We start from the raw sequence: 22,376 nt of genomic DNA on the forward strand, positions 1-22,376 counted from the left end.
GACATAATGAACACTTGGGTGAGAGGATGGCCAAATCTTGCTTATTCATGGGCATGGGTATAGGGTGGAAGGAAAGTTATTACGCATAAATTAAAGTCAGAGAGACTTAGATGGTTTTTTACAATAATATTTTTAAATTAAGTCACAGATATGAACATAATAATATTATCTGATTTTAATGTTTCTGACTTTTCCTTGCCAGTCCACCATCTTATAGTTAGGTAAAATACCTTATTTGATATATTGTATTGCATATAATAATATATATACTATTTTATATATCAATGAAGAGTGATTGTATACAATAAGGGACATATATAAACTTCAGTGATTTCTTTAAGTTTATTTATTTATTTTTGAGACAAGAGTGTCAGAAGGGAAGAGGCAGAAAAAGAGAGAGAGAGAGAGAGGGAGAGAATCCCAAGCAGGCTCCACACTGTCAGTGTAGAGCCCAACGTGTGGGTTGAACTCACAAAGTGTGAGATCATGACTTGAGCCTAAATCAAAAGTTAAATGCTTAACCTACTGAGCCAGCGAGGCGCCCCTAAACTTCAGTGATTTTTGAGATTTTTTATTCATTCATTTAGCTATTCCTTCAACAAAATTTATTAGGCATTACTTTATGCAAAGCACAGTGCTTGGAGTCATAGGGATAGGATACAGAGCCTATCTCTGAGGCATTTACATTTTATTATAGACTATGCATATGCATATAAGTATATGCATATAAGTAGTAGCTAGAAGAGGTCAAGATATAAATGAAGAACAGTTAGGCTGAAGCATTGAGTGTCAGAAGAGGAATTCAGGGAGATAAAGTTGAAAGGGAAAGTTGGGGTCCAGTTTAAGGAATTTAAACTTTAATAAGAAGGTAATAGGGAGCCACTGAAAACCTTTTTTAAATTTTAATTTTGAAATAATTGTAGACTTATAGAAGAGTTTCAAAGATAATACAGAGACTTCCCAAAACGTAGTCAATATCATCTAAGTTTTTTTAATATCATCTAAGTTTTTTTAAAATCATCTAAGTTTTCATGTTTTTCAATATAGTTGTTTATGTAGTATTCTTATATTATACTCCTATGATTGCATTCCTTTTATCATGCTTAGTGTAGTATATGCTTTGTATTGTTTCTTACTCAGAAATGCCAAAAATGTTTTTTATTAATCTTTTCAAAAGAATAGTTCAGTTTTGTTGACCAGGTTTGCCATTTGTTGCCCTATGACATCAGTTCCTCCAAACCTATCTTACATAGAAATTCAATCTACATTAAAATAAAACCAAAAACTAAAACCCAAACCAGTGAGATCAATTACAAATCTAGTATCAAAAAAAAGGCTCTTGATCCATCTGTTAAGCAGAATATTTTCTCTAAGTCCCACGGAACTCTGTGATTCTTTCATCATGATCCTGTTTGGAATATGGTAGGCCATTTCCATATTATAGAAATTTTACATTATAGAAATGTAAAATAAATTTTCATAAATTTCCATATTATAGAAATTTTACATTATAGAAATGTAAAATAAATTTTCATTTCTATATGAAAATTTGTGACTTCTTTAACTCAAAGAAAATTGTTTCTGTTATATATTTATTCACCACTATTTCCTTTGTCTCTTTCTAGAACCCTTATGAGATTAACATTTGCCTCCAGGATTTATCCCCATATCTCCTGTATTAATTTTTTTCCCATCTCTTTGTCTTTTTGCTCTATGTTGTAGAACATTTACTTTACTAATAAAATTTTTACTTTGTCATCCTTTACTAATTTGGCTGTGACCTATGTCCACTCATCTATTTACTCCTCTTTTATTTATTTATTTTTATTATTCTAATTTGGCAACCATATTTTTAAACTTCTTGTTCCCTGCCTTGTTTCATAGCTATTTCAAGGATAAATATCTTTCCACAATTTTCTGAGGATTCTCACTGGAATCCTCTCTTATGTCATCTGTTGCATGAATTCTTTATATTCTTATGTTTGTTTGACTTGGCCTTTCTCTTCTGTTTTTAGTTTTCCTCAGATGTTTGGTGGTCTTTAGACCATTTACATTCATGGACAAAGAGATTCATTCAGGTGGCTGGCAAGACCTTGTTCTGTGGCTGAGTAGTTCTGCCACAGAGCAAGTTCTGCCTAGAAGGTCTCCTCTGAATGAGAAGTCTGATGGAAGCTCTGTATGAGTAGGCAGACTTCACCTTAGAATGCTCAATGATGGGCCTGCAGGTTCACATGATTTGGGAATCCCTTTCTCAGTTGCTGCCTTTCTTCCCCTTCCCCTCTCCCTCATCCTTGTCTAAGTATCTGTGGTTATGTTAAACTCTGTTTTGAGGCTTCTAGACCTGCCTTCAAATCATCTTCATTAGGCAACTCACTGTCATTAGTCAGAGGTCAAATAGAGGTCCACTGTTGATCAATGTTCAGGGTAGGAGAAAGCAAGACCTCCGTAGCAGGCTGGGCCAGAAGTTTTGAAAACAGTTCCTGAAAATTACTGTCATGCTACTGTCAGAATAATCCTTCTGAAACACATTTGAATGTGTCAGTCTCCTGCTCAGAATCCTTCAGGGGTTCTGATTGTATACAGAATAGAACCTGTTCTCCTTTGCAAAGTATGAAGAAAATTTATGGTTTGATATGAGTGCCTATTCCATCATCTCCTACCATTTCCCTGCCGCAGACACACTTAGGCTTCCCAAAGTCTGAAAGTGCTTGTGGTTTTCTCTTCCTCCAGGCCTTTCCACGTACTGTTCTGTATGCTAGGAATGTCATGTCCCCTGTATTGACTGGCAAAGACACCCTCATGGTTTGGGTCTATTTATTAGACTCACTCCATAAAGGTTTGAAATAACAGGTAATAGATACACAGTAGCAGGATAAAATAAATGAGTAAGGCACATTAGGTTCAAAGGGAAAGTAAAGGTAGAAATATAAATAATATCAAGTATAATGTTAGTCCTTAATTACGTGACATTAAGTTTTGTAGACTCACACTGAGAAGAGGTACACTGTAAATTTGCCTCTGGGGTTCCTAGTTGTCAAACCTAAGAGGGAAACTTGAATGCTTGTTGAGCATATAGTTCATAAACTATAATTAAAGCATTTTTGCCAGTTATGGAAAATTGAGAGAGAGAGTTACTGCATTAAAAGAGTACTTAGAAAGGTGATTGGTAAACTGAGAAGTTTCTTCTTTATGCTTTCATTGACCCTCATCTATAACTATTTGATTACTATAATTTTTTTGCACACTTATTTCTTCAAGGTATGGACTATATCCTCATCACTTGGCCCAATGCTTGATATTTCCTAGTCAATGAATATTTGTCATATACACTGGACAATCATAAGTTGATGGTTAATATAGGCAATGTTTTTGTGTGAGTTGATATACAACTAGAAATGCATCATCATTTACGTTAATCATAAACAAAATAAAGATTTAACCAACTAAAAGAGCCTTTATAATAATTACCAAAAAATACTTAGAATACCTAGTATGTGCATATAAGTATATTGCATATATATCTGATATGACTCCCAACTAACACCACGGATATTATTTCCCATTTCAAAATCAGTGAAATCAAGAAGTTAAAATCAGCTTCCCAAGGATATACAGTTATTCAGAGGCAGAACTTGGGCTTAGTACAAGTGCCTGAACTCAGACCTGTGAGTCTCAACCCTTGCTGTTGGTTCGTGCTTTGGTGTGTAGTAGATTGATTAGCATTTGATTACAAAATTGATGGAAGGCCCCTGATGGAAGGACTTTGCAAGAGTTTCCTTGTTCCGTATGGTTTATTCTAAAATATTCTGAGGGGAAAGGCAGCAGCTATCAGCAAATAAAATGCTATAAAATTAATTTTCCACAAAGAAACATCACTTAATTTAAAACACTTACATTTAAAAAAATTGGAACACCTGACCAACCTGTATATATAATGGAATGTGACACAACTTATTTTTCACTACAACCAAGAAAGCTTATAATGTTGCCATTTTATAAAACGACTTACTCTCTTAACCCAATTAACTTTTCCTGACCAATTTATGGTTGTTTCTTACCTGAAAGTTGCCAAAACAGCTTCCCCCTGGGAGGGTCACATAACTCACAAAGGGCGGTCCTGGAGATGGCAGTGACTCATAGACCACCACGCCTTCACTTGGGAATGCAGCCCTCTGCTGCTGCTTGCTTTCCCAAAATTCCTGTAACATTGACACAACATTCACTGAAAAACACAAAAAACACAATCGGTTATTAAGGAAGGATGTACTCTGGCAAAAACAAAATTTTATTTGCATGCTGGATTGTGTAACATGTCATTTCCAATTTAGGCAGAACAGTATGTACTGTGGGAGTGGGAGGGAGTGCTTTCCTATTTAATGCCAATGTGTTTATCTCTTTATGAGTATGGCTCAAGTGGTTTGGTACCCTAATTCTAATAATGTTGCAGTATATTAAATTTACTTTATAAATTAATTTTTAATATCAAATTAAAAACGTCACTCTTTCTTCTTTGAAAATTTGTTTCAATAAACTTTGTTTAGAGCTATGGTTATCCATGGCCCCTGCTCCCATTTCTCATAGATTCTTACACCTACAAAGTGAAAGCCAAATTTGGAGGTAAAGATATAAACAATGCGATTTTAATTGGGACCCACCTATTAGAAGATTTAAGAGGAGAAAGGCAGAAAGAAGAAAACTCTTTCATGCTCCTCTCCATCCCAATCTAAAGGAGAATGAAAGGCAATTGTGTAATAAGCAGGAGGCTGGAAAAAGCCATAAGTGAAACTAATAACATGGAGACCTTGTTAAGGACTACGTCTGTTAGATGACTTCAGAAAACATAGTAATGGCTATAGCCATGTGTTTTAGATTAAATGACCTGTGATAGCCTGCAGAAGTTTCAGATCAAATTTGGTTGGTTTGTTTATCCTGTACTGCAAATTGAATTGTGGAAATTAACAAGGATAATAGAATTGTAGCATCAAAAGAGACCTTACAGGTCATGCAGGCAAAGTTCTGCCTAATGTAGGAATGTCTTACACAACACTATTGACAGCTGCCTATCTGGCTTGCGCCTTAACATAGGGAAGGAGCTGGCACTTGGCACACCTTGAGGCAGCCCGTTTCAACTCTTAATGGTTCTGTGAAAAGATCCTTTTTGGGAGTAAGCTGAAATCTGCTTTCCTGTAAGGTTCCTGCAAGTGGTCTATTTCTCATTTCTGGGGCCTCACAGAAGTTTATCCCCTTATCCACATGAAAGTCCACCACATGCTTGAAGGCAATATAGGACATCTGTTGTTTTTGCCTGCCTGGCATTTGCTTCCCCTCTTTGTGGGAATAGCATAAAGGTTTTCTTTAAACAATCATCTTTCCTTCAACCATGTCTTCTTCAGGGTTGAGGGATGGAGATTTGACCAAAGCCAAGTCATTTAGAACCAATGAGTGTAGGACTTCTGTTGGAAATGTTGGGAGACTAGATTCTCCCCTTTTTCACTAGGTTGCTGGGAGGATAGGAGGTAAGTGTGGCACTGCCCAAGCAAGGGAGAAACGTGGCTGAGAAGAAAGCCAACACAGAGAAGTGTAAAACCAAGAGATGGAGAAAGAAAGACTAAGTTCCAAAGAAATACTTTGAGCCCCTGAGTCAATGCATCTGCTTTTTCCTTAAATCATTTTGTACTGGTGTCTTTCACTTGTATATGAAAGTATACTAATACAGACAACTCTCAGGTTTCCTCAAGTTCTGGATTAAATAGTTTTTGTTCTTCCAAACAGTCTTTGCATAATATTGTGCCTATGTCCTTTGCATTCTCCTAAATACATTCCTAACTGTGCTTCAAAATGTTGGGCTTCAATAGTTTTCAGGGAGTCAGGAAGGTCACAGAGTTTAACCTGGAGGCAAAAACAATGCACAACCACCTTCTAAGTTGTTTACTAGAGCACGTGGAGCCTTTACCTCATTCCTAGGTCGTGGATCAGTTTCATAGTGTGCAGTTCAGGCAAATTCTCAAGATGCCTAAGGAATCAGATGCCTGTGTATATTTTAAAACTGTAATGGTTAGTATTTAAGAAGTGTTTTGAAAAAAAAAAAAAAGGAAAACATAAGACTATCAGAGGGTGTAGGTGAATTAACTAAAAAGTACATGTTGAAGTGGTCAAGGTGAGATTCGTCATTACAGAGTTTTTCATTTATTCAAAAATATTTCAATAATATTTTCTACCAGTTGATGTACTTCTAAATAGAACTTTTATATCCTAAACTGTATTTTTGCTACTCATCTTCCCTGGCCTCCCAGCTCTAAGAAAGCAAGGATTTCTGGTTTGCATTTCTACTTGCATGTGACCACCAGAATTCAGCAGGATGTCTTAAAGACTGAAGCCTAAAACAAAAGCCAGTAAACTGTTGCTCTGATAGTCCACAAGGCACAATAGACTGCTATTTTAAGTCAGTTCATTGTTGGATGAATTTAAGCTGAGAACTGAAGTTGGAAGATGAAGACTCATGATAGTCTAGGTAAAATGAACACAAGAGTTTTGGCATGCAAAGCTATGTGGATTAAAGAGTTCAAAGGTATGTAGTAAGTAGATTTCTATATGAACACGAGTAGCAGTTTTCAAATTTTTCATTCTGCAACCTTGGAAGACTTCTTTGATAGTTCTGTGTATGTCATCACCTCTAAAGAGTACAACATATGTACATGCACACACACAATCCATCTTTCTATCTCTATCTCCTCTTGTCGACTGGAAAACCTGATGAATGGAGTGCAAGGGGAAGAAGGCCAGCTTGCTATTTGAAATTCCAAAGAATCAGTATAGCAGAGGATACTCTATTTATGAAACATATGATCCTTTATTTTTTTTGAAGTAGTAACAACAAGGTTTATGGGCAATGTCAAAGGAAATGCAAGCAGAGGCTTAAGTTCTGCTGAAGAAAACCACCCAAGTTTGAGGATAGGCCTCACTACACAATTTAGTCCCTAGCCACAATTGTCCTTTGATGCTCAGCTAATGATCCTGTCTCCCTTATTACAGAAAAAAACTGGGCTACCAAGCATGTGATATCCATCCCCATATTTAGTGACCCATCTGCTCAAGTGCCCAGATCCACATTATTTCTTCCAGTCTCAAATGGCATTGTTCTGGTAGTAATTCTCTTCACCTCCTATTTTTAAAGGTTTCCTCTTTATTCACAACTTCTCAGCAGCCATAGGCATGCTCAAGATAGTGAATCAATCAATCAGTCAATTAAATGAAACACTCAACCTTGGGACTATTCTTGGCTATTAGTTATTAATATTTTCCTGTTGTGGCTAAGCTACTAGAAAGAATATCTTATATTACTATCTCTGATTCTTTATCTTCCATTCATTTTTAACCCTCCACAATCTGACTTTATTCTTCTGCACTTTATTCCTCTGAAACTGCTCTAGCAAATATCAACAAATCTTAATTTTCAGTTCCTATGTATTTGACTTCTAACTGTATTTGACATAGCTGGTCAGTTTCTTCTAGAAATGTTCATATCTCTAGTCTTTTCTGACAGTATTCATCCTGATTCTGCTTTTCTATTTTTAACCATTTGCTCTGTTTCTTTTTTGGGTTTCTCTTCCTCCGTTACCCCTCATGTTGATCTGAATAAAAATCTTGTCTTTTCTTGCTTCCTACCATTTTCCTTAAATGACAGAACCTAGCTCCATGACTGCATCTATCATAATATAAGCCAACGGTTCCCACACCATTCTCCTATAGCTCCAACTTTGTTAATAGATACTTGCTTATTAGATGTCACACAAATTCAACATTTTCCAAACTCAACTAATTTTCTTTCCCAAAAACTCTTCTCTTCCTCCTGAAGTATTTAGAAAGTAATATTATGACCTACTCAGTCACCTAAATCAAAAACCTGGCAGGAACCTTAAATTTCATGTCCTCTTTCCATTCTAAAAAATGCCCAAGTTTTACCAATTCCATATCCTAATGTCTTGCATAATCTCCACTTCCTCTCAATCTGTACTGCCGTTGCTGCATTGGTTCATATCTCATCCAGTATACCATAATATCCTCCTGACTTCCATTATTCTCCTATCCAACCCATCCTCCAATTGTTTCCAGGGTAATCTTCTAAATCTCACAGTTCATGAAATCATTAACATTTTTTTTTTAATTTTTAACGTTTATTTATTTTTTATTTGAGAGAGAGAGAGAGAGAGAGAGAGAGAGACAGAGTGTGAGCGGGGAGGGGCAGAGAGACAGGGAGACACAGAATCTGAAGCAGGCTCCAAGCTCTGAGCTGTCAGCACAGAGTCTAACTTGGGGCTTGAACTCACAAACCACAAGATCATGACCTGGGCCGAAGTTGGATGCTTAACCAACCGAGCCACCCAGGCACCTCTCATTCACATCTTCTTAAAATCCCTCTGTGAGTCCCTCTTTACCTATAAGATAAATAACTCCTTGGCAAGGCATAGAAGACTCCATGTCTTGATACTCTCTTGTTCCATACAAGCCACCTCCCTCCTCTCTCCTCAAGACACCTTCCAGGCCCCTTACACTTCCTTGAGTTTTATGTTAATGGCAAGCCTCTTACTTCCATTCCTCTTCTTAGAATGCCCTTTTCCCCAGTGGCTGTTGACTTCTTGCATGGTCTAGTTATCTTTTAAGATTCACTTTCAGCATCAACTACTTAAAAATAAAAACAAAGCCAAAATAATCACGAAATCCTTGTTTCAAAAACTTCAATTCTCTGAGAAGCAGCATGGATATCACTTGGGGACTGGTTAGAAATGCAGGATCATAGGCCCCACCCCAGGCCTAGCGAACCAGAATCTGCATTTAAAAAAAAATTTTTTTTTAACCTTTATTTATTTTTGAGACAGAGAGAGACAGAGCATGAACGGGGGAGGGTCAGAGAGAGGTAGACACAGAATCTGAAACAGGGTCCAGGCTCTGAGCTGTCAGCACAGAGCCTGTTGTGGGGCTCGAACTCACAGACCATGAGATCACAACCTGAGCTGAAGTCGGACGCTTAACCTACTGAGCCACCCAGGTGACCCCAGAATCTGCATTTTTACCAAGATTCTCAGGCAATCTGATGCACGTTAAAGTTTGAGAAGTCCTGTTATAGGAAGAAGTTGCTATTCTGATATCCATGTGTACCTATTATAAGCCAGGCACTATGCATTTTCTCATTTACTCTTTATTTTTTTTAATGTTTTTATTTATTTTTGAGACAGAGAGAGACAGAGCATGAGCAGGGGAGGGGTAGAGAGAGACGGAGACACAGAATCCGAAGCAGGCTCCAGGCTCTGAGCTGTCAGCACAGAGCTTGACGTGGGGTCCAAACTCGCGGACTGTGAGATTATGACCTGAGCCAAAGTCAGATGCTTAACCGACTGAGCTACCCAGGTACCTTGTCTCTTTTAATCTTTATAACATCCCCTACAACTGGGTATTATCATCCACAACTTATAGATTAGACATTAAAGATGCTCAAGGTACAATCAAACAGCTACTAAGTCCTAGACTTGGGATTTTTAACCTAGTGCTGTCTGAGTTTATAATCTATGCTCTTTGTTCATTCTGAGACACTCTCTAATTATGGCAGAGTTTAGGTTGTTTTCATGTGTGCCTACCTCTACTGAAGACAGTGCTCTTTAGAGGAAGAATTACATCATTTTTTCTTTCCACTGAGTCTGGAACATAGTATGAGCATAATTAATATTAGTTGAGTATTTGAATATCATGAAAGCATAAAAGATATGCTGCATTTGTGAGGCTGTTGGCAATGTGAGGCTCTCCACAAGAATTACCTCACCTATGTTTTCCCAGGGGGCATTTTTTTTTTTTTTTGACACGTTCTTGACAAAGTCAAATAAAGCAAAGGCCAATATTTGTATTTTTTCATTCAGGTTATATGACATGTTCCCAGCTTGGAACTGTCATAATGAATGAGCAGCCAGGATGTGAACAGGTATCCTGATGACCAATCTTCAACCAACACTTTGCTCTGGTTTAAAGCAATGGTGTAAATACCCACTGATTGTATACCTCAGAGAGGGCAGTGACTGGGCCTCCCATTCTAGTCCCTTCTTTCAAGTAAGGATGACTAACAGAGAAACAAGAGGAAGAAGAGGAAATGATAAAGGACTGATGAGGAGCTTGGACAGGCTTCCTGGGCAGAGGGCCATGAGCAAAATCAAGGCCAATTCTCTGCCTGATTATGCCCTCCAACTTAATGTCAAGAAGCTATAGTTTGGAACATATCATTTTTGGTTATGCATTATTCCTCTCAAAGTTTAGTAAAGTTTGTTTTGTTTTTTTTAACTTTCTACTTTGTTTTAATGGACACTAAAGAAAAAGGTCTTTATCCACAGCCAGGACAAGATAAATTGGTCATCCACAGTGAATCTGGACACAATATGAGAGAGGTAGTGCATCCTCAGCTAGACTGGGATAAGGTAGATGGTTAACAATTTGCCTGATGCTGGAGTCAGGACAAACTGATCAGCCCTCCTAGTTCACGGTATAATACCCACAGGTCATCAGTGGTTTTATGTTTTTCAAGGTAACTGATGTTAAACTGGTAAAATTACTACAAAGAAATAGAATATCAAATGGCTGAGACTAGGGGTGTGAGAGGAGTAGAAGGAGAGAGAAATGTTGGGGAGAGCCTAAGAATAATAGCATGAAATTTAGTTCTTTTTTGTGACTTCTATCAGTTTATAACATCTGAGAGTAAAGAAAGGAATTAAACTTCTGAATTTACTGTGCACATCAAACTTCTTAATCCTTTGCATTTCCCCAAATTGCTTTCTCAGACACAAGTGATTGACCCTGATATGGACTAAATATTTGTGCCTCCTACCTATCCTTCCTTCCCCCAATCACCAAATCCATATGTTAAAGACCTAACCCCCAGGATGATGGTATTAGAAGATGGGGCTTTGGGGAGGTAATTAGGTTTAAATTAGGTCATTGGGTTGGGGCCCCCATGATGGGGTTAGTGCCCTTATAAGAACAGAAAGAGACACCAGAGCTTCCTATTTTGGCGATGTGAATATACAGCAAGAAGGCAGCCATCTGCAAGCCAGGAAGAGGTCTATCACCAGGAAGCAAATATGCTGAAAACTTATCTTGGACATCTCAGCCTTCAGAACTATGAGAAAATAAATTTCTGTTGTTTAAGCCAACCAGTCTATGGTATTTTGTTGCAATAGCCTGAACTAACATAAACCACTTCGGAAGTTTTGATTATTTTGTGTATCAACAAGACAATTTGCATTGTAATTTATAGGCATTATTAGTATGGCTACTTTCTTTGTCATTGTGTTTTGAAATTTGAATATGACAGAGTTTTCAGAGTGGTAATTCTATCTCCAAAAAATCTTTCATAAATGAGGATTTCATTTTTCCCTTCCTCAAGCTTTCTTTTTGATTATAAAAAGGTGAGCATTAAGGATTTCACAGAAGGCAGATGACCAGTGAAGACATCCAACAATGTGGAATACCTTGACCATCCAACCTTTGATCCTTTCTATAGAAACCCCCAATCAGTTTCAGCAAAGCAGTGTCTTTACTTGTTCCTGAACATATAGTTCTTATTTTTTACCTGTTCTTTGGTTCAAGTTCTCCCAGGAGTGTTGTTTCTGCTCCTCCCCTCTATCCATCCAACTTACTCCCATACTTCAGAGGAAATACCACCTATTCTATCATGCCTTACTCATGGGTTCCAGCCCATATGGATCTCCTTTTCTGAGCTCTCATTCCATTAGTGGCCTTGTGTCTTAGCACTTAATCTCCTCTAAACCATGCTAATGAAATGGATGTGGTGTTCCAGGCTAAACTGATCAAGTCAGACTTGGCTGGACTTCTTTCTGGCTAGAGGAATGAAATGCATTCATCTTAAAGAATACAGTTTTCTGTTATTTAACTCACAGCAGACTGTGAGAATCTGGAGGGCAGGGATTCTGGTTCATTTTTTTCTGTAGCCTTCTTGGTATACACCACAGGGCTATTCATCTGGAAGCAATTGTGAAATTCACTTGGAATATAAGAAAAACTCTACCTTTCTGAACCATTTGAGTGCAACTGAATGAGTGTGTAGAAGGTAAGTGAAGTCACTAAAATTCCTAGAGAGGTCAAGACTTCCTTCTAGAATAGGAGGTTTCATGTATGAACCACTGTGGTGCTCACACAGCATGGATATGGTGGTGGCAGCCATGCCTCAGCTGGAGATGGTGGAGTAGGGGCAGAAAGATGAAGCCTGGTCAGAGTAGACACATGATTGTTACTCACTTTGTAACAAGGTCTTCACTTTCTTAAAAAGTAGAGTTTAGGAAACCCCTGAATAGAGATGGTAAGTAATTTTGTCTTAGAGTGCCAACTCAAACACACTTACGCTGACTTGCCTAGAGCAATGTGTTGAAAAGGATTTGAAAGTAGCTTCTGGCATTAGTGGAACATAATTAACCAACAATGTGTACTGACTGGCATAGTTTATCTGATGACCATGACCTTGATGATATGGATTTAAAAAAGAAGTTCATAACAGGCTTCTTCCCATAAAAATTTACAGTTTGATTGCAGAAATAATATATGATAATATAATTGGTGAAGAAAATATTAGAGTGCTACATTGTAGAACAGAGATGTTTTTAAAGTAATATTTAAAACCTAAAAATTTATGGCACAAGAATTCAATCCACACAGGGGGAAAGCAAATGAATGTGGACTGAAAAGTTCAGGAAAAGTCTGCCCTGGAGGAAGACCTAAGCTGAGCCACTTCAGAAGAATGAGATACAGACCATGATGAGAAAGAAGCTGTGCTCTCCAAGGAGTAAGGATGGCTTGACAAACAGAGTAAGAAAAATAATGTGTCAGCCAAGGAATTGTTTAAGAGGGCATAGGAAAGGGTGCCATTAGGAAAGGGGTATGATTTGATAGGAGACAGGGTAAGAGGACTTAGCTTCCTTTAATAACTGGAAATCAACCCCACTGTCCTAGTGCCCCAGCTTTACCCAAGTGGGTGAGAAAGGCAGGAGCACAGAGTCCCTTGCCCTTTGTCTTTGCCTAAGGTGCTGTGCTGCTTGTGGTGACTCCATCCATGAAGACACAAGCACAGACACTTGGAGAGAATGTATGGCTGCTCTTGTACATCTGAGTGAACCAAAGAGAGGGTTTCTGGGAGGAGTTCGGGCATAAAAATCTATGAGAAGTGGGTAGGAGATGAGGCAGGCGAGAGAGGGCTCATTCTGCAGCCTGGAAGGAGCACAAATCCCCTTCAGATAAGATCATCAATAACCAGACACTCAGAGGGCTTTTATCCTACAAATTTGGAGCTTGTCATTTTCACGCATTGGATGCGTGCGATGCAGATGCCAATAGGGAGAAATGATCTATGTTTTCATAAGGGCATTTTGAGATGTATAGAATGTAAATGCCCAAGGATTATAGAGCGTGTTATAGAAGAATCCTCAAATACAGACACTGGATCAAACACAAAAAAATGTATACTGTGTCTTCTCTCTCCACCTTTTATCAACTGGCAGGCAGTTTACTCAGTAGTTAAAAGCATGGAACCTGGAGTCAGAATGCCTGGGTTTGAATCCTGTCTTTACCACTCAAAGGTACCTACTTAACTACTCCAGTTCTAACTGTAACATGCGGTACTTACTACACAGTTTCTGTTAGGCTTAAGTGGGAAATGTCAGAATAGAGCCTCACACATAGTAAGCACTAGAGCATTAGCTATTATTTGTGGTTAGAGAAGGTGATGGAAGAAAGAAAAAGGCATGATTATATGCTTGCATGTGGCATCTTTGAAACTGATTGTTCCTGGGTTGGAAACCATATCATTAAACATTCTAAAAAAAAGTCTACAAGTCTGAAAATTCTCTAATTGTACACATTGTGCTATTTATTTCCAAAATATGCAAAAAGTTCAGAAATGGTAAAGGGAGGCCTCTTTTGATACTATTTGCTGGTAAAGACAAAGCTTCATAATAGCCAGAAAATAAATGGATGAAATGCTACATCTCAAAATCTGGAAACAGAGATGTTTGTCCATATTATTCACTTTATAATGGATGCTAAAGGCAATACAACTGCTTTTAGCAAACATGACAGGGGCTAACTTTCACTTAAAATTAATGCTTAATGACTGGTTATGCTTCAGGAAAATAGAAACATTATAGTTTGTCACCCAGTTCAACTACCTAATATGAGATAAGTCCTAAGTGGAAAAGATTCATTTTCTAGCAAAAAGGGATCTTAAAAGTATGTTATAAATCTACCAGAAAAAAAGAACCAATTTCTTTTCTGCCTTACAGAGAAAAAATTCTAGCTGGGTAAAATATCACTTGCCAAAAACAGTTTAAGACAAATTGGAAAGGCTACCATTTAAGGATAAATCATTAAGAGGCTTTCAAGATGATTAACATATTTTTAAATTGATTCTCTGCCTCTAAACAGATGGATTTATGTTATGCAATATTTTAATATAATCTTTAATTAAATTAGCCTTAGCAGGTGATATTTTAAAATAAAGTTAATTAGTATTTTCTATTCTAGCAGTTCAATCACGTACAGCTTGCTCTTGCCAAATGTGATTTCTTAGTTTTTTTGAGGACAAATAGAAAAAGATCCCCCAAATAATCTAAGGGGCAAGCTCAAGGTGTGATGCCAATTTATGATTCATGCCAAATGGGTAGTAAAATGGGATACCTTTGGGTCTTGCATTTGGCTTGGTAAACTGCAGGACACTGATCAACAGACCTAGTTGTCTCATTATTTATAACCATCCTCAGGTTCTGCCAGGTTTTGATCTGGCCAGTGGCATCTTGCTGGCACAGCTTGTGTGTCAGGTTGGGTACAACGTGTAGGAATCCTGGGCCCCTTTTTCTTATGTATAGACACTATTTCAAAGGTAGCCACAGCTACACAGCAGGACTGAGACAACTTGGAGTATTACTTTGTTCCCAGGAGAGGAACTTTCTTTTAGGAATGCACTTGAATCAGTGCCTAGCTCCTTCAGCAGCTGGAAAGCCGGTTGTGTTTCTCCTTTTGTTGGCTTTTTCTTTTCTTCTGCTGTGGTCCCCATGCTCTTCCCTGAACATTTTTCTTGAAATGATCCTTTGGGTTGTTTTACAAAGTTAACCTCTTGGGAGATTGTCCAAAATGTACAAAAAAAGTATCTCATTCTTTTTGGCTTAATTTTGACCTTCAGAATTTAAAATTACTGAATTGTATATCATTTGGGGAGACATTTAAATGGCATTTATTTTGGGGGCACCTGGGTGGCTCAGTTGGTTAAGCATCTGACTTCGGCTCAGGTCATGATCTCATAGTTTGTGATTTCAAGCCCCACATTGGGCTCTGTGGTGACAGCTTGGAGCCTGGAGCCTGCTTCAGATTCTGTGTTTCCCTCTCTCTCTCTGCTCACACTCTGTCTCTCTTTCTCAAAAATAATTAAACTGGGGCGCCTGGGTGGCGCAGTCGGTTGGGCGTCCGACTTCAGCCAGGTCATGATCTCGCGGTCGGTGAGTTCGAGCCCCGCATCGGGCTCTGGGCTGATGGCTCAGAGCCTGGAGCCTGTTTCTGATTCTGTGTCTCCCTCTCTCTCTGCCCCTCCCCCGTTCATGCTCTGTCTCTCTCTGTCCCAAGGATAAATAAATGTTGAAAAAAAAAAATTAAAAAAAAAAATAAATAAATAATTAAACAAAAATAAATAAACATTAAAAAAATTTTAAAGTAAATGACATTTATTTTTTATATCTTTGGAAGTACTGAGTAATTTTTTTAAAGAAGGCAAAGGGGAAAGACTATGAAGGAGCAAAAGGGAATCACAAAGACAAATTAAAATAAAATAAAAGATCATGAAGTATACCAGAATTAAACAGCATCAGCAGCATGCCTGAGTTCCCATGTGTGGTTTATATGTGCATCATGGTCAGATGATGTCATCCAATCACAAAGCTACATAGAATAAAAACCTGATGTAATCTATTTAATCAATCAGGAAGTATATATCTTTCTCATGTTCCATTAGGCACTGACATTACACTGTATTTAAGAGACTTTGTAGGACTATTAATTTTAGATAACTAATCAAAGATTAAAAAAAAAAAACACTGGTTGCTTTGCTGACCAAATCTGTTTAGTTAAAATGCTCAATCTGTGCAGATGTGGCTTTAGGTGTATAATGTACTTTTCCTAGGTATAGTCATTATAAGAATGCTTTCACGGGGCTCCTGGGTGGCTCAGCTGGTTATTTGGCTCTGGTCATGATCTTACGGCTCTTAGTTCAAGCTCTCCATCGGACTCTGTGCTGACCGCTCAGAGCCTGGAGCCTGCTTCCGATTCTGTGTCTCCCTTTCTCTTGCCCCTCTCCACTCCTCTCTCTCTCAAAAGTAAATAAACATTAAAAAAAAAAAAAAAAAAAAAAAAAAAGCCTTTCACGACTCTGCAATAGCTGTCTAACTAGGGTTTATGTAAAGTATGAGGCATAGACAGAGTTTGGCCCTAAAGAGCATGGTGCAAGGCCTTTGGTGACCCAGGGTTGAGGTTAGACCCTGAGGATGAATATAAGGATTGGTAATCTAAGTTATTGTGCCAATGTGGAATATGGAATGATTGGAGGTGCTCTACCATGACCAACCCCAGGCAGTGCTCTGGGGAAGTTGTTTGAAGAGGGTGTTTATTTCCAGAGTCCTTTTTTCCTCCATCCTATTTCATATGGTTGTCAGTTTAACCATGCATGCAATTAGGCTGTGTTTCAGGTATCACTGTATGATATTTTAGAAGGTTCAGGTACAGTTTATTTTATAATAAAGGAGAACACCTGACAATAGGAAAAAATATTCTCCTCTTTTTGTGAGGAAGAAAACAAATCAATCAGCAACCAAAAATGTCTTTTGTGCACCTGCTAGGTGCCTGACCCTGTGGGAGAGCACATGGAAGTGCAAGGTATGGCTTTGCCCTCCTGGGACATCCAACCTAGGTGTGGACAAAAACATGCTAGCAAAGCTACAACTCATATTGCACAAGAGAAATGTAAACTATATAATATAGGCCATAAGGGTCAAAGGAGTGGTGACTAAATGACGGGTTCCCACAGCTGCCTGATGGGATGAGATCAAAATAGGGATCAACTGATTATCATCGCAGCAGGAAAAAAAAAAAAAAAGCCAAACCATAATTCAAATAGCATTCCATGGACACAAGAGAAAGAATATAGAGAACTACAGGGAGTGTAATATTTTGTCAATATTATTGACAATTGTCAATATTAAACTTTCAATAAAAATCTTTTCATTTCTTTTTAATTTAAAATAAGATTGTTTTAACTACCTTGACAGACTAAACTTATATGAGCATTTGAACATGGAGGCAAAGAAGTAAGAGCCTTTGGGGTTAAAACTTCAATATGAAATGTATTAAATACAGAAGATTCTTTTATGAAAGGCTTCTAAAGTTGTCTTACATTTCTTAAATCAATCTGTAGCACATAATCAGTAAAACCGTATCATTTAAACAGAAAAATCATGACTTAGAAACTCACCCTTGTGCAGCTGTATCCTATTATGGGCTGTAACTTAACACATGAGTTTCAGAAGTTGTTAAAGTTGAGATCAGGCTAACAAATCTTAACTGCTACAAAAAAAAAAACCTATGTTGAGATGAGACAGCAGACCATGAAGAAGTTCTAGATTTGATCACAGGATGGATATAGATCATATTTTGTTTTGATTTGTTAAATCTTACTTATGTATTAAGAAATAAATGTATTAAGACAGATGGCCATTAAGTGATCAAGAAGCCACTTTTTTTTTTCCCCATTTTGAAAAGTTTTCCTCTGGGGCTGATACTTTTAGTATTTAAATTCTACCAAATGTATATATACTGAAAAAAGGGTTAGGAAACAATGTTTATGCCACTGATAGCTGAACCAAAATCTGCATTTGTTTCTTAGTATAATTATATAATTGTTTCTAGTTGTATCCTGTAATAAAGTAAAATTAGCATTTCAATAGGCTTCAACAGGCTTCACAGTTTAGATGCTAAAATTATTGTAATTAAGATTCAATCATTAATCCGAAATAAGCTAGTGAGCAGTGAGATTTTTTTTTTAATCATATTCTTTTAGGCACACTTTGTTGTGGAATGCAGTGCAATATGTGTAGAGATTTTACTGCATAAGTACCTTCATCCCTTACATCCTACTCCATTTCTTTCTGTGAAATGCAAAACCCATAAATGTATCATCAAATTTATAGATTTCAGATAACTCCACTAAAAAGCATGGGATAGAGAAAATACTTTACTCTTGAGAATTTTTGCTCTCTTGGGTTGCATACAGCCAGAACCATGATTACTAACATGGTTTTAATAACTTTATAGTCTGGTCCAATTTTTTCAAAGGGTAAAAATGAACCTTTTGAAGTATTCACCTATCTGATATAAATAAAACCTTTCATGCCGAAAAACGTTTCCCAAATGGAAGTTAATGCACCTCAAATACGTGAGACATTTTCTAATTGTGCAATGATTAGGAAGGAAACATCTCATTTTTTCATGATGAAATTTGGGCGTAAAACATATTAATGAAATCTAACATCGCTTTATCAGTCAATACTGGAAACTAACACATTCTCATGGCTTAAATGATAACTAAGATAGTTTTTTTAACAATCTATTTTAATAAAGTTTGACTTGATTTGGGCTTTCAGTTAAGTCAAAGTGATTTCTCACTACAGGCATGTTTATATTCACACATCTTGCATCTTGCCTGAATAGGCAAAAGGATTTTCGCCATTGAAAAAGTTAAATTCTCCCTAACTTAGCATGAGGAAGTGTGCCTCCAAAAGATGTCAATATAATATTTTTCCCAATGCAACATAAAAGCATAAAGTTGCATAACTAATCTAGGATCACTGCTAACTCTGAAGACTCCCTGTTGCCTGCACTTCTGCATCATTCCACCTGCATTTACCACCTTGTCTCCACCTCCCCTAATGCCTTGTTCTTGTATTGCCTTAGCTTCTATGGACAAGCTGTTCTTTCTCATCAAACATGCCCTTCCCCTCTGACCCTCCTGTCATATTCCTGTTCAGATGTGCCTATTTAGTGGGTTCCCTCCATACTTCCAAAAGAGGTCATTTCAATCCTCCTCCCTTGTCCCCTCCCCCATTTTCCTATAACAGCACAAATGACAAGGTTATATAACACCTGTGGGAGCCAATAGTTGTCTTGTAGTTTTGTAGTGGCTAAAGGTGAGGAATTGGAATACAGTACTTGAATTCTGGCTGTATCACTCATTTAACAGTATGACCTTGGGCAAGTCACCTTAACTTCATGAGACTCAGTTCCCTCATCTATAATTAATAATAGTACCTACATTACTGGTTTATTGTGAATAAACGTTCCTAGCATAGTGCCTGTCATCACATGATGAGAATTTGATACCCTAGCATTACTATGCATGGATAAAGAGAGAGCCCAAAGATGGCAGATAAACATATTATGCTATTGTCATGTGAAAAGTTAACACTCAGAAGAATCTGAAAAAAAAAAAAAATAAATAAAGAAGTTAGAGTGGGAGAGAGCCAAAGCATAAGAGACTGTTAAAAACTGAGAACAAACTGAGGGTTGATGGGGGGTGGGAGGGAGGAGAGGGTGGGTGATGGGTATCGAGGAGGGCACATTTTGGGATGAGCATTGGGTGTTGTATGGAAACCAATTTGACAATAAATTTCATATATTAAAAAAAAAAAAAAGAAGAATCTGAATGTTCAGCCATCTTGAAATCATGTGGATTTCCTTTGAGAAAGCACATGAAGAACTGTCAAACAGTGGTAAATAAATAGTAAGCTCGCACACACTCTCAAAAGAGCTGACAAGGGCTGCTCTTAGGATAGCTCATCTTTGGTTGTGACATATGACAAATGAAAAGAAACTGAATGTTACACAAAGCCAAGAATGGAAGGCAACATGGATATATGTCTTAATTTCTCAGCAAAGAGATTCTGTATGGTGGTGTAGAGATTCCTACTGCTACTTGTTACAAATGTGAGACATTTAGGTAGAGGAGAACAGTCCAGTGTCAGCTTAGATGAGCAAATTTCAAATTGAGAGCTGACCTTATTTAAATGTCTTTGCATTGTTTTTTATTTGAAACGTGAAATAGGGGGAAACAGAAAAAAAAAATTGTTATGGAATTCATTTCTTTCCAGGAAAGAAAATTAAAAAAAAAAATTGCAACTATTGCTGGATGAACACCTTGTCTAAAACAAATGAGAGATTTAGTTCATTGCAAAATGCCACTTGGGATGCTAAGAAAAGCATCCAAATAATATTTCTTTAAATGAATATAACTATCCCCATGTGTATCCATCTCAGACCAGAAAATTCTCTGGGTGCTTTTCCTGACCAACTTGAAGAGAAAATTCAATTTACAATTGCTTGTTTTTAAACAAACCAAAAGCCACTGAAGGCATAAAATTAATTGAATGATCATTTACATTCCTTGTATTATGTGTTTCTGAAGAATGAAGAGAAAAAAAAAACTTTCTTTGCATTTATAGAAATTAAGAAAAACATTTTTAGAGTATGTGGTGTGTGTGTGTGTGTGTGTGTGTGTGTGTGTGTGTTTTAATGCTCCTTTGTTCAACTGTTCTGGGTTTTAAAAATTCTTGGATTGGCTTTTCATCTTGCAGGAAAGCAAGGTAGCAATTTTTCTTAAGGATTTGGCAGTGATGTGCTCAAGTGCTTAGCCCTTTCCTTATAGCAGGAAGAGACCGGACTGGGTTGGGGGAAAGGGGGCCAGGAGTGACTAGGAGGAGAGGAGGCTGCTCAGAACCTGCTGTTCAAGGCTGATGGCAGCTTTTTACAAGCTGTGTAAGAGATGAGTGTGGTGGCAGCAGTTTTTGGGTGTGCCAAAGAAAATGAGTCCACGTGCTAAACTCTGGCACGTGCGTGATAGGTTGCCAAGGCATGGCATAACCCCCAGGCAGACTTTTGATGTCCTGCTCCAGAAAGTGTGTAAGCCTGTTCCCATTTATTCCATGAGGATGGTAAGTGGTTGGATGTTTCAATGTTATAAAAAACCGCTGGCATAGAAATTTGCCATTTGGCTTACTTTCATTTAGTCATTTTTCAGATTAGAAACACCTGAAGGGAGAGGATCAGCAGTTTAATACTCACACCTATTAAGCCATGCAAGCAGTTGCAGAGTACAGCTTATTCCAGGGTAAACAGGCAATGCTATCTGATCAAATTTGGGTTCTATGTTAAAGAATGAAATATATAAAATTGGACACTTCTTTATTTTTCCATAGAAAAGAGTTCCTGCAAAGGTCTGGATGACAGAACATAATGCATATTTATTTTAACCCTTTTTCTATTTTATTCTCTTGGCTAAACTGTAAACAATTCCCGGGATTTACTTCAACTTAAAAAGTAGACCATATAATTTCAGAGTAAACTTCTTGAATTGACAAGAAATTTGGTGAAAAATTGCTCCTCTATTTCTTTTTCTTTCTTTCTTTTCTTTTCTTTTTTTTTCTGCTTCCATTCTCCAAATCCACAGTATAAGACCCCTGGCTCTATACAATTTATCCAAAGCTTTGAGCAGGTCAAGAGCCCTTTTACCCTTCACTAGTGAATTCAGTGCTATTGTAAGAGAAAGACATTCTTTCCTTCCCTTTTCACTTAAAGAAACACACCAAACCTGAATAGACTCCAGGCTAGACTGGGGGAGGGAGTGATTTTCATTAGTCTAGCATAGCTATTGACATATGCTTGAAGAAAATATTAAAAAAAAAAAAAAGACAGAAGGAAGAAAGGTAGGAAGGAAGAGAGGAAGGAAATAAAGGGCTTCCACTATGCATTAAAGGTCATACTGGTTACAATTTTATTTCTAAGAAGAAAATTTTATAGGATAAAATGGCCCAACATTTCTTTTTCTTCATCACACATATGAGAAATATAAACTAAAAGGACATCTGGAAACTAACATTATTCAGCAATCAGAGAGCAAAAATCCAAAGCACTGATGTTTTGATGGAGACAAACATAACAAGATTCACAAAGAAAGCTGTAACTTATTGAAGAAAAAAAAATTCCATATGCATTTTACCTTTTGGGCAGTTCCATAGCAAAATTCTATTTCAGAAGCCCTTTGTAATATGAAACTCACTGTAGATAAGATACAACATGAAGATAGTCTGTTTTGCAGCAGCAGAAAATCAAATTGGTTCCAGAAACTAAGTTACATGACAAATGGTATAATAGTATTGCTAGAATTGGGAAGCTTGATTGAATTATTTTTATAATCATTAAAAAAGATTTTGAAATAACTTTGCCATAGCTGTTTAGATTTT

General features: G+C 37.3%; 1 protein-coding gene across 3 annotated transcripts in view; it reads right to left on the reverse strand.

The window, feature by feature from the left end:
• Positions 1-22,376, reverse strand: part of LIX1 (limb and CNS expressed 1) — a 60,356-nt gene that overhangs the window by 29,114 nt on the left and 8,866 nt on the right. For all 3 annotated transcript variants that reach the window (XM_045499253.1, XM_045499246.1, XM_045499261.1), the window contains one exon: positions 4,059-4,222. In XM_045499253.1, the coding sequence (XP_045355209.1) occupies positions 4,059-4,222 (164 nt within the window). The remainder of the gene's footprint in view (positions 1-4,058; positions 4,223-22,376) is intronic.

Source organism: Leopardus geoffroyi, chromosome A1 (assembly GCF_018350155.1).
Source record: "Leopardus geoffroyi isolate Oge1 chromosome A1, O.geoffroyi_Oge1_pat1.0, whole genome shotgun sequence".
NCBI lineage: Eukaryota > Metazoa > Chordata > Mammalia > Carnivora > Felidae > Leopardus > Leopardus geoffroyi.